The following is a 12827-nucleotide window of genomic DNA, read 5'->3' as shown; positions in this document are numbered from 1 at the left end:
TCTCTCTCTCTCTCTCTCTGTGTGTGTGTGTGTGTGTGTGTGACTATCATAAATAAATAAAAATTTTAAAAAAGCACAAAACATGTTTACCAATAGACCCAAATTTATCCTTAATTTCTCTGTAATAAGGAATTCAAAAGTAAATAAATTTATATTCAGTAATTAAAGTTTCAATATTTTACCTTATCTGGAAGTGATCTAGATATTCAATGAATTTAACTTAACTCATCACTTAACTTAGCAACTTTAAAGTTTTAAGTTACCAAAGCACTTTGGTAAAACTATTTTAAAAGTTTACTTAAAAACTTTTTATCTTATTTGCATCTATTCAATTTAATTGCTCCTAATAATTACGTTCAGATTACTCACTCACATGAGACATCAGACAAAGCCAACCATTCTCCCAAAATGTTTTTTTTTTTGTTTTTGTTGTTTTTGCTGTTTAAATTTTTTTAAGAGTTATAATATAAACTTATTTGGTTAGTAAACCCAAGTACCATAAAAGTGTTATATTTAATATTGATAACTCTAAAGGCATGTCTATTTTAATTAAACCAACATACTTCAATTAGCTTTTATTCATTAAAGATTTATCCTAGATCACATGAACTAAAAAGTGTTTGGGTTAGTTTTTATATTTCTGAGGGCTTTAGAATAGCCAATCCTTACAAGTGCTTGCCTTCAAATCAACTATATAGAGCTACTGTACAAATATTGGCAATACTATCTGTAGAAAAATATCACATATATACAATATATAACATATATATACAAACATATATATACACACACACAGAGACATAGAGATCTGTAGTTATTAATATTTGTAGAGAGAATTTTTCATTTGCCCAATTTCCAAATACGTCCTCTTTCCTCCTTTTTTTTTCCTTTTCCTTCAGTTGAGAAACCTCTCCCTAAAGAAGAAAATCGAATTTAATTTTGTATGTATGGGAATCCCACAAACATGAAAAGTTAAAAGATAGAAAGGTTAAATAAGACATATATACCATCCTGAACTAAGGAATGGAAGAGGGGGGGAGGTGGTTAAAGCACAGGGCAATAAGAACAGATGATGGTAATTAGATGTCTACCCTGCCATACACATGGGTGGGTTCAGATAAAATTTCCCTCTGTTCAACTCTTATTCGGGGAAAGACTCTTCCAATTTAGATTCTTCTAGGTAGTTAAGGGAGGGCAAAATGTTCTTTTGAGCCTATTGGGTCTCAAATGCCTCAGCTCAAAACAGTCTGCATTCCAAAGTGGCACATTTTGAGGAGATTGTCTCTGAACCCTGTTAGTCCCATAAATTTTAAACTTGCTACAATTTCTTTGTAGTGCAGTGAATGTCTAATTTTACTACAATGAATTTTATAAATACTCATGTTGACGTATATGTACATGCATAGACATGACTAAATAGAGATAACAAAAGATTAACAGCATTACATTTTGATCCTACGGGAATGAGTAAAACACTAACGGTCACTCAAACACTATGAAGAAAAGGAAGGAGAAACAACTATGGTTGCCTTATACCTTACGTTCAAATCAGTAAACAAAGCTTATAAAATCTAACTTATTAAGTTCTCCTTAGGTATTGTCTCATCACTCTGACTCTTAGGGACTTTGTCCAGCCATTCATTTTTCTCCCTTGGTTTACTGCAACAATCTCCTTAATTTATAGCTCTAATCTGCCTCCAATTCAGCCTCCCCACTCAGTTTCTAGACATAATGTCATAAAACACAACTTTAATCCTGTCATACACACACACACACACCCCAACTTACTCTCCTGTCTTGTGGTCTTCCATCTCCTTCCTACCTCACTCACAACTGCCTGCAACCATCACACTATTACCCCATCACCACCTTCCTTCACCAAATACCAACTTCTAACTGACCACTGCAGGTTCTCCAAGATTGGAGTCAAGCCTAACTTTCTATTCTCAGCTCTTGCTTCCTTATGTGCACACACACCCTCAGCACACATCAGCCTTTCTAAACAACTTACCATTTCTAGAATAGACCCTATTATCTCTGCCTCCCCCACAATGCTACCTTGCTGCCCCTTCTGACTGCCTATCTCATCCCTGATCTCACACTAGTAAGACAGATTTCAAACATATTGCCCATTTTGTACCCCACAAACACTTTATAGATAGCGTGAAAAGCAAGTCCAAGACAAACTTAAGTGATGTTTAAAAATATAAACCACGGCGGCACCTGGGTGACTCAGTCTGTTAAGTGTCTGCCCTAAGCTCAGGTTATGATTCCAGGGTTCTGGGATTGAGTCCCTGCTCTGCAGGGAGCCTGCTTCTCCCTCTCTCTCCTGTGCTCTCTCAAATAAGCAAAAATAAATAAATAAATAAATAAATAAATAAATAAATAAATAAATAAATATAAAAAAAATAAAAAAATAAATAAATAAAGCTAAAAAATAAAATATAAAGCACATAGTAAAGTTGTTTACATATTACTTAGAATATTAATGATAGGCTCTTTGAATTTGAGAACTGAAGTCTCCTATAGAAACTTATTGGGAAGTCGGGTGGCTCAGCGGTTTAGCACCGCCTTCAGCCTAGGGTGTGATCCTGGAGACCCGGGATTGAGTCCCATGTCGGTCTCCCTGCATGGAGCCTGCTTCTCCCTCTGCCTGTGTCTCTGCCTTTCTCTCTCTCTCTCTAATGAATAAATAAATAAAATCTTTTTTAAAAAAAAAAAAAGGAAACATTTAACAAATTCTGTTTTGCAAATAAAGAATTTTGAAGCAACACCAGTTTCCAAACATTTGTGCTAAAAAAAAAAATAAACAGGCAAACAATAGTGATATTAGTTTATCAAACTCTGATTTTAAAAAGTCAATTCTAAAGTGCTAAGGCAATTCAGACACAACCTGGATTTTTTAACTCCACTAACAATAATCAATATTTTAATTAATCAATTAATAATGATGCCCATGATTTTGGAGGAAAGATCCAATACATTTAACATCATCACAACATGATTTGTTTTTTGTATCAGTTATTTGTTTTAGGTAAGGCTATAAGACTTATCCCCACTGAAAATCTCTATTTTAATGGATCGTCCTAGATCAGTGACTATTACCAATCATCTAATCCCATGTAACACATTCCCTCCAGAATTGACTGGCTTAACACAAAACACTTTATTTAGCTCACATTTCTGTTAACTTGCAGTTTGGGGGTGGGTTCAGCTAAGCAGTTCTGGGCTCACGCATGTTATCTGTATGTCCTTAGCTAAAGTGACTTGTTCCTGCTTCCCATAGTCACTCCTCCTCCAGCAGGCTAGCCTGGGTTTGTTTGAATGGCAAGTCAGCCAGACTTCCAAGACAGGGAGCAAAAGCATGCAAGGTGTTTTGAGGTCCAGCACTAGAATTAAATGAATTCTATTGGGGGGGGATTAAAAAAAAAAAAAAAAGCAGGGATCCCTGGGTGGCGCAGCGGTTTGGCGCCTGCATTTGGCCCAGGGCGCGATCCTGGAGACCCGGGATCGAATCCCACATCGGGCTCCCGGTGCATGGAGCCTGCTTCTCCCTCTGCCTGTGTCTCTGCCTCTCTCTCTCTCTGTGACTATCATAAATAAATAAAAAAAATTAAAAAAAAAAAAAAAAAAGCAGAAACAAGGACTCCAGAATCAAGGAGCCACTGAGAAAATTCCACCTTCACTTCCTGTTGGAAGGAGCTGCAGACCTATGGCAAAGCACACGATTATAGGAAACAGTAGATTGTGGCTACAACTTTTAGAATGTGACAGGTATAGCCAAACAATCGGAGACCGACGACATTTATGTATGAAAATACCTTCGGTATTAGATTAGAAACATTAGGTTAGGCTTTTATTTGCGTGCTAATAGGGACCACCAAAGATTTTAGTTCAAGATAGTGACGGGGTCAGAGCTGACATTTTTTTTTCCTTTTTCATTTTTCTAAGAGATTTTATTTATTTATTCGTGAGAGACAGAGAGGCAGATACACAGGCAGAGGGAGAAGCAGGCTCCTCGCCCGGAGCCGGATGCGGGTCTCGAACCTGGGTCTCTGGATCTCGACCCTGGGGTCTCTCAGTCTCCATCCTGGGTCTCCGGGTCTCGATCCCGGGTCTCTGTCTGGATCCTGGGTCTCAGGGTCTCGATCCCTGGTCTCTGGGTCTTGATCCCAGGTCTCCATCACGGGTCTCTGGGTCTCAATCCTGGGTCTCGATCCCTGGGTCTCCATCCCTAGGTCTCAATCCTGGGTCTCTGGGTCTCGATCCCAGGTCTCTATCATGAGTCTCTGGGTCTCGATCCTGGGTCTCAATCCCTGGTTTCTGGGTCTTGATCCCTGGTCTCGATCCCTAGGTCTCAATCCTGGGTCTTTGGGTCTCGATCCTGGGGCTCAATCCTGGGTCTCGGGGTCTCGATCCTGGGTCTCAATCCTAGGTCTCTGGGTCTTGATCCTGGGTCTCGATCCCTGGGTCTCGATCCCTAGGTCTCGATCTCTGGTCTCTGGGTCTTGATCCCGGGTCTCCATCCTGAGTCTCTGGGTCTCGATCCTAGGTCTCCATCCTGAGTCTCTGGGTCTTGATCCTGGGTCTCAATCCCTGGTTTCTGGGTCTCGATCCCTGGTCTCGATCCCTAGGTCTCAATCCTGGGTCTCTGGGTCTCGATCCTGGGGCTCAATCCTGGGTCTCTGGGTCTCGATTCCGGGTCTCCATCCTGAGTCTCTGGGTCTCGATCCCTAGGTCTCAATCCTGGGTCTCTGGGTCTCAATCCCGGGTCTTTTTTTTTTTTTTAATTTTTTTATTTATTTATGATAGTCACAGAGAGAGAAAGAGAGGCAGAGACACAGGCAGAGAGAAGCAGGTTCCATGCACCGGGAGCCCGACGCGGGAACCGATCCCGGGTCTCCAGGATCGCGCCCTAGGCCAAAGGCAGGCGCAAACCGCTGTGCCACCCAGGGATCCCTCAATCCCGGGTCTTGATCCTGGGTCTCTGGGTCTCAATCCCGGTCTCCATCGTGGGTCTCCATCCCGGGTCTCTGGGTCTCCATCCCGGGTCTCAATCCTGGGTCTCTGGGTCTCGATCCCTGGGTCTCGATCCCTAGGTCTCGATCTCTGGTCTCTGGGTCTCGATCCTGGGTCTCTGGGTCTCGATTCCGGGTCTCCATCCTGAGTCTCTGAGTCTCGATCCCTAGGTCTTGATCCTGGGTCTCTGGGTCTCAATCCCGGTCTCCATCGTGGGTCTCCGTCCTGGGTCTCTGGGTCTCCATCCCGGGTCTCAATCCTGGGTCTCTGGGTCTTGATCCTGGGTCTCGATCCCTAGGTCTCGATCCCTGGTCTCTGGGTCTCGATCCCAGGTCTCCATCCTGAGTCTCTGGGTCTCGATCCCAGGTCTCCATCCTGAGTCTCTGGGTCTTGATCCTGGGTCTCGATCCCTGGTTTCTGGGTCTCGATCCCTGGTTTCGATCCCTAGGTCTCAATCCTGGGTCTCTGGGTCTCAATCCTGGGTCTCTGGGTCTCGATCCTGGGGCTCAATCCTGGGTCTCTGGGTCTCGATTCCAGGTCTCCATCCTGAGTCTCTGGGTCTTGATCCTGGGTCTCGATCCTGGATCTCTGGGTCTCAATCCCAGGTCTTGATCCTGGGTCTCTGGGTCTCGATCCTGGTCTCCATCGTGGGTCTCCATCCTGGGCCTCTGGGTCTCCATCCTGGGTCTCGATCCCAGGTCTCAATCCGGGGTCCCTGGGTCTCGATCCCTAGGTCTCTATCCCTGGTCTCTGGGTCTCGATCCTAGGTCTCGATCCCTGGTCTCTGGGTCTCAATCCCTGGGTCTCGATTCCTGGTCTCTGGGTCTCAATCCTGGGTCTCTGGGTCTCGATCCCAGGTCTCAATCCCGGGTCCCTGGGTCTCGATCCCTAGGTCTCTATCCCTGGTCTCTGGGTCTCGATCCCGGGTCTCCATCCTGGGTCTCTGGGTCTCGACCCTGGGTCTCCATCCGGGTCTCTGGGTCTCGATCCTGGGTGTCTGAGTCTCGATCCCGGGTCTCCATCCTGAGTCTCCAGGATCACGCCCTGGGCTGAAGGCAGCCGCTAAGCCGTGGGGCCCCTGGGGCTGCCCTTTTGTCCCTTTGTCTGTCTGAAGTAGGCACCCTGCCCAAGGTGGGGCTTGCACTCCCCTAAGATCGAGTCAGATGCTCCACCCTCTGAGCCAGTCGGGCGCCCCTCCTCCATCTTTTAAATATCCCCACGACCTAGAGAGCAACCCGACCAGGTCTCTTCCACCTCCCTACCACACTCTTTTCCTACCTGGCATGCCCCTCGCTTCCAGAACGTCCCTTCACCTAGCAAGGCTCTGCTCAGTCCCTGGGAACTTCTTTCGAAAGCCTCCCCGCAACCCACGCCGCTACTCAGGTGGCTCAAACGCTGCTGGGCTACTTCCAGCGCTCACCCCGCTGCACGGCGATGCTTCGTCTCCTCCCCTGACCTGCGAGTGCCTCCGGGAACGAGAACGGCCTTCCACGGATTCCGCCCGGCACACGCGGGACACCCCGTGAGTGTTTACTAAATCCGAAGTACGTGCAACGGCCGGCGGGGTACGGGGGGCGGGTAACTGATAGGCGTGTACGACCATAGTTCCGCAAAGACACGCTGCTGTTAAATGGCCTTCAGGAGTCGGTCGCCTCCGAAGCAGAAATCATCGAAGGGTTTCGCAGGCAAGACGCAGCCTTCTTCAGCCCACACGCGCGCGCGCGCGACGGCCTTCCCCTTTACGGCAAAAAAAAAAAGTCCCAAGAGTCGCGCCGTAGATGCCGTAAAAGGGAGGGAAGCTCTTGGGGAAGGAAAGCAGGCTGCCCGCTTTGCGGCACTTGTCAAGGCGGGAGAGTGCCCGGCTGTCGGTTGGAGCTGCAGGGAGGGCGGGGCCGGGGGAGCCGTCGCCCCGCCCCCTCGGACAGGACTTCCGCCCACTCAAGAGGCGTGTTCCGGGCTCTCCCACCCAGCTCTGGGCGCCGGTTAAGACCACGCTCCCCGTCGCCGGTGCCATGGAGGCGCCGATGGAGGCGGAAGTCGAAAATGAGGACGGCGACAGCAGCTGCGGGGATCTGTGCTTCATGGACAAAGGCCTACGGAGGTAAGAGTGTGCCCCGCAGCGTGGAGGGGCCCGCGCCCGCCCCGGGCGCCGCGGAGGCGGGCGGCGCCGCTTAGCGCAGACCCGCCCCAGCGCCGCTGGCTTCCGGCCGCCGGGCTGCGCCGGAAGTGCCCTGAGCCCTCCTCCCTGCTCCGGGGCCCTGCAGCCCGGAAGCTGCGCCCCGACCTCCTCCTCCATCACTCGAGGCCGGTCCTCCCCCTTCCCTGGCTCTCCTCTCTTTCCTGACGAGCCTTCCTCTGCTTGCTCTCTACTTGTCGGTTTTCTGGGTTCTCTCTTGTCTCTCCTGCTCTTTCATCCTTCACAAGAGAGTGGCGCTCCTGCATCTCTCTGGCAACCGTGGAGCGAAGGTTTACCGCTCTTCCTTGGTTTTGACCCAATTCTCTTTGCCTGCCCCCCCCCCCCCATTCTGATTTCTCCTTTGCAGAGCGCTGGGATGCATACGTCCTTCTACTTTGTGAGAGCGCTAAACCATACGTGGCTAAGGATTTCCCTCTTTGATGCAGCCCAGATCTCTGCGGTTCTTGCTCTACTGGCTGGCCCCTACCTTATCGTTTCGGTCTTAGGATACGGCTCTTACCATTTCTCCATTTAACGTCTGTGATGAGCCGGTACTGAGCTACAGGCAGTTCCGTAAATAGGGTTCTCCTTGGCTTTGCACTTAACTGTTCCTTTGTGGCACGCCCTGCTCCATGCAGAACCTTGCTGCCCATAATTAAACCATCTTGCCCCGGATCATGGTCTAAAAATGGGCCAGAAGACCCCAGGGAGATGTTTTCTAAAGGAATATTTAAATTAGGATTAAGTATTTAATCCTAATTAAATAATAGAGGAATATTATTAAATATACTTGATAATAAATGTCACCTGCCGAACGCCATCCACGTGTACATATTATTATGTATGTTATCACGGACCCTCACGATGGTTCTGCAGCGTCGTAATTTCACAAGTGACAGATCTGAGACTCAGAGGATCTAAGTCGTGTTCTCAACTTCTTGCAGCTGGTGAGCAGTTAAGTTCAAATCCAAACCTGAGCCTGTCTAATTTTCACCGTCTTCCTTTTTTTTTTTTGCTGTACCGCATTAATTTTCCCAGTACTGATTTCCAGAAACTGCAATGTGTCGGAAAATACGTGGCTGTCATCGAGAGCGTGTGTTAATAAGAGAAGGATAGCTCGGTTAAGTGACAGTAGCTAGGTAATTGGGAAATATTTCAGTCACATGTAGGGATTTTTTTTTTAATTTTTATTTATTTATGATAGCCACAGAGAGAGAGGGAGAGAGGCAGAGACATAGGCAGAGGGAGAAGCAGGCTCCATGCACCGGGAGCCCAACGTGGGATTCGATCCCGGGTCTCCAGGATCGCGCCCTGGGCCAAAGGCAGGCGCCAAACCGCTGCGCCACCCATGGTTCCCTGTAGGGATTGTTAGTTTCAAAGTGACAAATGCTTTATCTTTTTCTGCCCCAGGTTATTAGGTGCTTAAGTCTGAAGCCTAAGGGAGGAGGTAAAAGACCTACCTGATGGCATATTTAAAGTGTTTATGATTTTTTAATTTTGAATTTGAGATTCTCCGTGCTAATTTGGAAGCAAGCACACCAGAATTCCTTGTTTCCCTTTTACTCCCTGGCTACTGAACTTCTCACTTCTCTGCTGCCAGAGTTAAGCTTCCGCTACAGTAGCTGCTACGGAACATGGAACAAATGCCCATGCATTGTGTGTGCCTATTCCTGACAGTCCTCCCTCCAGCATATCTGAACTATATGCACTGTAGGTTTTATTCCTGGAACTACCATCTTGAGGAGAGGTTCAGATTATAAATGGCAGTACTTAAAAAAAAAAAAAAAAAAGGCAGTACTTGGGAGAATGGAGAAATGAGTTGTGTTTAGGGGAGGTACATTCCAGATTTATAGAAAGGAGGGAAAAAAAAGAAATGAGGATAAATTTTTTTCACTAGAAATAGCAAGAACTAGTGGTTTCTTTTGAAATCAACTACATTCTGGGTTAAAGAGGTGTTGGAGTCCGTAAAGAAAGTAAGATTATAAACCACAGTGCCAGATCTGGATTTATACTGCCTCAGGTAATAACGACAAGAACGTGGACAATTTATTTAATTTCTGCTGCAGACTACAGTATCCTTATGATACCTGTTGCTTAGAATTGTGGGGATTAAATGAAATGAGGAAACGGAGGCTTAGACAAATTAACTCCTTTATTCAAGTAATTTAACAAAGGAAAAATAGTGATAGAATGCAGATTTGAACTGGGGTATTAGGGTTCCAGGGCCTTGACCGGCACCGAATCACAGCTTTCATTATATGTTGATGACTTGGTTGCTAATAGAAGGTAGAAATGCCCAGGGTCTCTTATCCCTTTTGAGTGAGTTTCTTGTTTATCTTTATGGTCTAAAATACCAATTAGTGGTAAGAAGCACTGTACCCTACGAGATATTAAAAGGCTACCAAGAGGAGGAAGGATTTCATTATAGAATGAGTAGAATACGTACTTAACCATCTACATGCTGTTTGGTTAATTTTAATTATTTGGTCATAATTTTTAAATCTGTTTCTTACTTGTTTTGGTAATATATATTTTCTTTTATAGCATGTCAGAGTTATCTTTAGATTCATCCCTTCATGCCATCAATCTTCATTGCAATAACATCTCAAAAATCGAAGCCATTGATCATGTTTGGAATTTACGACACTTAGACCTGTCATCTAATCAAATAAGTCGAATTGAAGGGCTAAGCACACTGACAAAGCTATGCACTTTAAATTTGTCCTGCAATTTGATCACAAGAGTAGAAGGTTTGTAAGTGATTTTCCTGTGATACTTTTCTTAAGGAAGATGATTTAAGTCCACTTTTCTTCTTCCCGAAAGAATGGAACAAATATCATAAACTTTTGAAAACTGGCCTTAAAATTTACTACGTAAAAAATTTTCTTCTAGAAAAGTTAACAATTAAGTATTTTGCAAAATACTAAGAAAATTGATTTCACTGTTACCAGAGTATAAATTTGCTTCAAAACTGTCTGAAATAGTATTGTAATACTGTATAGCTTTAAGTAATTATTTGAATTCTGTAAAGGCTTTATTTTATTTTATTTTAGGACTTGAAGCACTAACTAATCTGACTAAACTGAATTTATCCTATAACCACATAAATGATCTTAGCGGTAAGTAGTTAATCGTATGTTTTCTATAGTGCTGAATGTTTGCTATGTGATGAATTAGGCTAAACTCAGCCTGCTGAAAACTGGATAATCCTGTTTTTGACCAAAAATACCCCTAGAGAATGTGCTTCGGTCATAATTCTTTCTTGCTGGTGCCAAAGCTAATGCTGAATAACAAATAGGAATGCAAACTAGAGTGATCAGTAACAGAAAAAACTTGGACTTACTTCAAGAGAATACTGTTTTAATCTTATATAATCGATCAGTAATATGTTATTTAAAAAATCGTTCCAGGGCAGCCTGGGTGGCTTAGCGGTTTAACGCCACCTTCGGCCCAGGGCCTGATCCTGGAGACCTGGGATCAAGTCCCACGTCGGGCTCCCTGCATGGAGACTGCTGCTCCCTCTGCTTGTGTCTCTGCCTCTCTTTCTCTCTCTCTTTCTCTCAAATAAATAAATAAAATCTTTTAAAAAAAAAAGATCTTTAACATTTTAAGTAAATAAACTAAATTAAATTAAAAATAGTTCCAAAAGAACTTTTACGATGATGACAGTGTTACATATCTGTGTCGTCTGACATGGCAGCAAGTAGCCAGATGTGTCCTTAGAGCACGGGAAATACAACTTACGCAGTGAGGAACTGGATTTGTAATTAAATTTTAACTTGAATTTACGAAGCGGCTTGTGACTAATTCTGTCCTACTGGATTGTGTAACTTATTGGACCATACTGCGCTCCAAAAACCGTGTTGTACGTTGAACATCAAATGACTTTCTGTTTGACCTTCAGCAGATCTGAGGAGGTTAAACATTGTTACCTATTTTTTAATTGATTAAAGTGATACACTGATAAATCGAACACAGTTTCGTGATGTGTCAAAATTGGCGGAATTCTTCTACTTACCTTCATCACCCTGTCAGCAATGGAAGCAGTCTTATCCATGTGTTTATTTTTCTCTCATGCTTGGAAAAAACTAGCCTATGCCGGGTATTTCATATACAAAAAATTAAAGCAGTCTGTTCCCTACCAGTAAGCTGGAATAGCAAGAATATTTTAATTTTTAAAAATTTTCCCCAAAAGATCTGAAAGTATTAGAATTGAAATTTGTTTAAAGATCTTATTTATTTATTCATGAGAGACAGAGAGAGGCAGAGACACAGGCAGAGGGAGAAGCAGGCTCCATGCAGGGAACCTAACATGGGACTTGATCCCACGTCTCCAGGATCAGGCCCTGGGCCGAAGGCAGATGCTCAACTGCTGAGCCACCCGGGCGTCCCTAGAATTGAATATTAACCTTACCTTTGTCACTGCTATATGATGTTGAGCAAAGAATATTACTGTTTGGATACAGTTTCTTTATCTGAAAAATGTGAATCTTGGATAAGACTGCTCATTCATTTACTCAGCAAATGTTTATTGAAGATCACTGTATCAAATAATGTTCTGTAAAGATTTAAAAAAAATATATAGTTCTTGTCCTAGAGCTTACATTGTAGTAGGGAAGAAAAACAAAAAATGAGATCATGTCAGCCCCTCAAAAATAAGCAAAACATTTGAGCAGACCCTTCCCCAGAAGGATATCCAAATGGCAGATTGGCACATCTGAAGATGAGAAGAGGGACACATGAATTAAAAGTGATAGAATGGTCTGTATCTCAGTTATAGTAGTGGTTACACAGTTGTATGTGCTTGCTGACATACATAGAGTTGTACATGTAAAAAGAGTGTATTTTAGTGACTTTATATAAGATTGTGATAAATATGAAGAAAATACAACAGGTAACGCTGTAAATTCTAATCGATAATTCTTAAAATGATATTTTATATGTTCAATATTTATTATTTATTTGTTTGTTAAGTGCTGCAAAGACACTAAGGTACTTCCAACCTCAACCTGATAAAGGGACAGAAAGGGCAGTATGGCCAGAGCATAGCAAATGAGGGATTAGTATGCTAAGAAAAAAGAAGAGAAAGTAGGCAAAGGCCAGATCCCAGCTTCACACTCATGGTAAAGAAAGGTTTGCATATGATTCTAGGTAAAATAGGAAGTTTTAGGAAGGATTTAAACAAGTGACATATATGTGTTTTTAAAGGATCACTTTGGTTGCTGCATGGGTCAAGAATGGATTTTAGGAGACTAGGAGTGGAAGTCAGGTGACCAGTTAGGAAGCTATTCCAGAGGTCTAGGTGAGATGATGGAAACTTGGAGTAGAAATAGGGTAGAAGAGCAAATGGTTATATTTGCAGGTAGAGTTCATAGAACTTGCTGACAGATTGAGATAAGGAAATGAAGAAAAGAGGAATCAAGGATAATTGAGTTTTTCCTGTAGCAATAGGTAGATGATGAGACTGGTTCCTGACATAGGAAAAATTGGGTGAGAAACAGATTTAGAGATAAGAGGATGAGAAATAAGGATTCTATCTTAAACTTGAGAACCTTGTTAGACATTATGTATGTATGTATATATGTATATGTGTAATGCACAGTTTGGGGTGGGTTATGGTTGGAGTTGTAGA

The 12827-nt window shown here is 43.8% G+C and overlaps 1 protein-coding gene and 2 long non-coding RNA genes across 9 annotated transcripts in view; 1 reads left to right on the top strand and 2 right to left on the bottom strand.

Moving 5' to 3' along the window:
• LOC144300405 (uncharacterized) overlaps positions 1 to 7200 on the bottom strand; it is a 74968-nt gene extending 67768 nt beyond the window's left edge. Inside the window, exons 1-2 of one of the 3 annotated variants that reach the window (XR_013367008.1) lie at positions 6298 to 7193; positions 91 to 914 (exon numbers count right to left, since the gene is read on the bottom strand). This is a non-coding gene — a long non-coding RNA (uncharacterized LOC144300405). Of the gene's footprint in view, positions 1 to 90; positions 915 to 6297 lie in introns of all 3 variants that reach the window. The other 2 variants (XR_013367010.1, XR_013367009.1) reach the window with 2 other exon arrangements.
• LOC144300406 (uncharacterized) lies at positions 3143 to 4102 on the bottom strand. Its single transcript, XR_013367011.1, has 2 exons — positions 3642 to 4102; positions 3143 to 3448 (listed from the first exon to the last, which is right to left on the bottom strand). It is a non-coding gene; the product is annotated as an uncharacterized LOC144300406 (long non-coding RNA).
• Positions 6660 to 12827, top strand: part of LRRCC1 (leucine rich repeat and coiled-coil centrosomal protein 1) — a 38595-nt gene continuing 32427 nt past the window's right edge. Inside the window, exons 1-3 of one of the 5 annotated variants that reach the window (XM_077876391.1) lie at positions 6814 to 7120; positions 9740 to 9945; positions 10249 to 10314. In XM_077876391.1, coding sequence (XP_077732517.1) covers positions 7032 to 7120; positions 9740 to 9945; positions 10249 to 10314 — 361 coding nt within the window. In that variant the 5' untranslated portion in view covers positions 6814 to 7031. Of the gene's footprint in view, positions 7121 to 7312; positions 8143 to 9739; positions 9946 to 10248; positions 10315 to 12827 lie in introns of those variants that run through there. The other 4 variants (XM_077876389.1, XM_077876390.1, XM_077876388.1 and 1 more) reach the window with 4 other exon arrangements.

This window comes from Canis aureus, chromosome 28, assembly GCF_053574225.1.
Source record: "Canis aureus isolate CA01 chromosome 28, VMU_Caureus_v.1.0, whole genome shotgun sequence".
NCBI lineage: Eukaryota > Metazoa > Chordata > Mammalia > Carnivora > Canidae > Canis > Canis aureus.
Note: the sequence above shows the minus strand (reverse complement) of the source record. Positions and strands in the feature narration are given on the sequence as shown.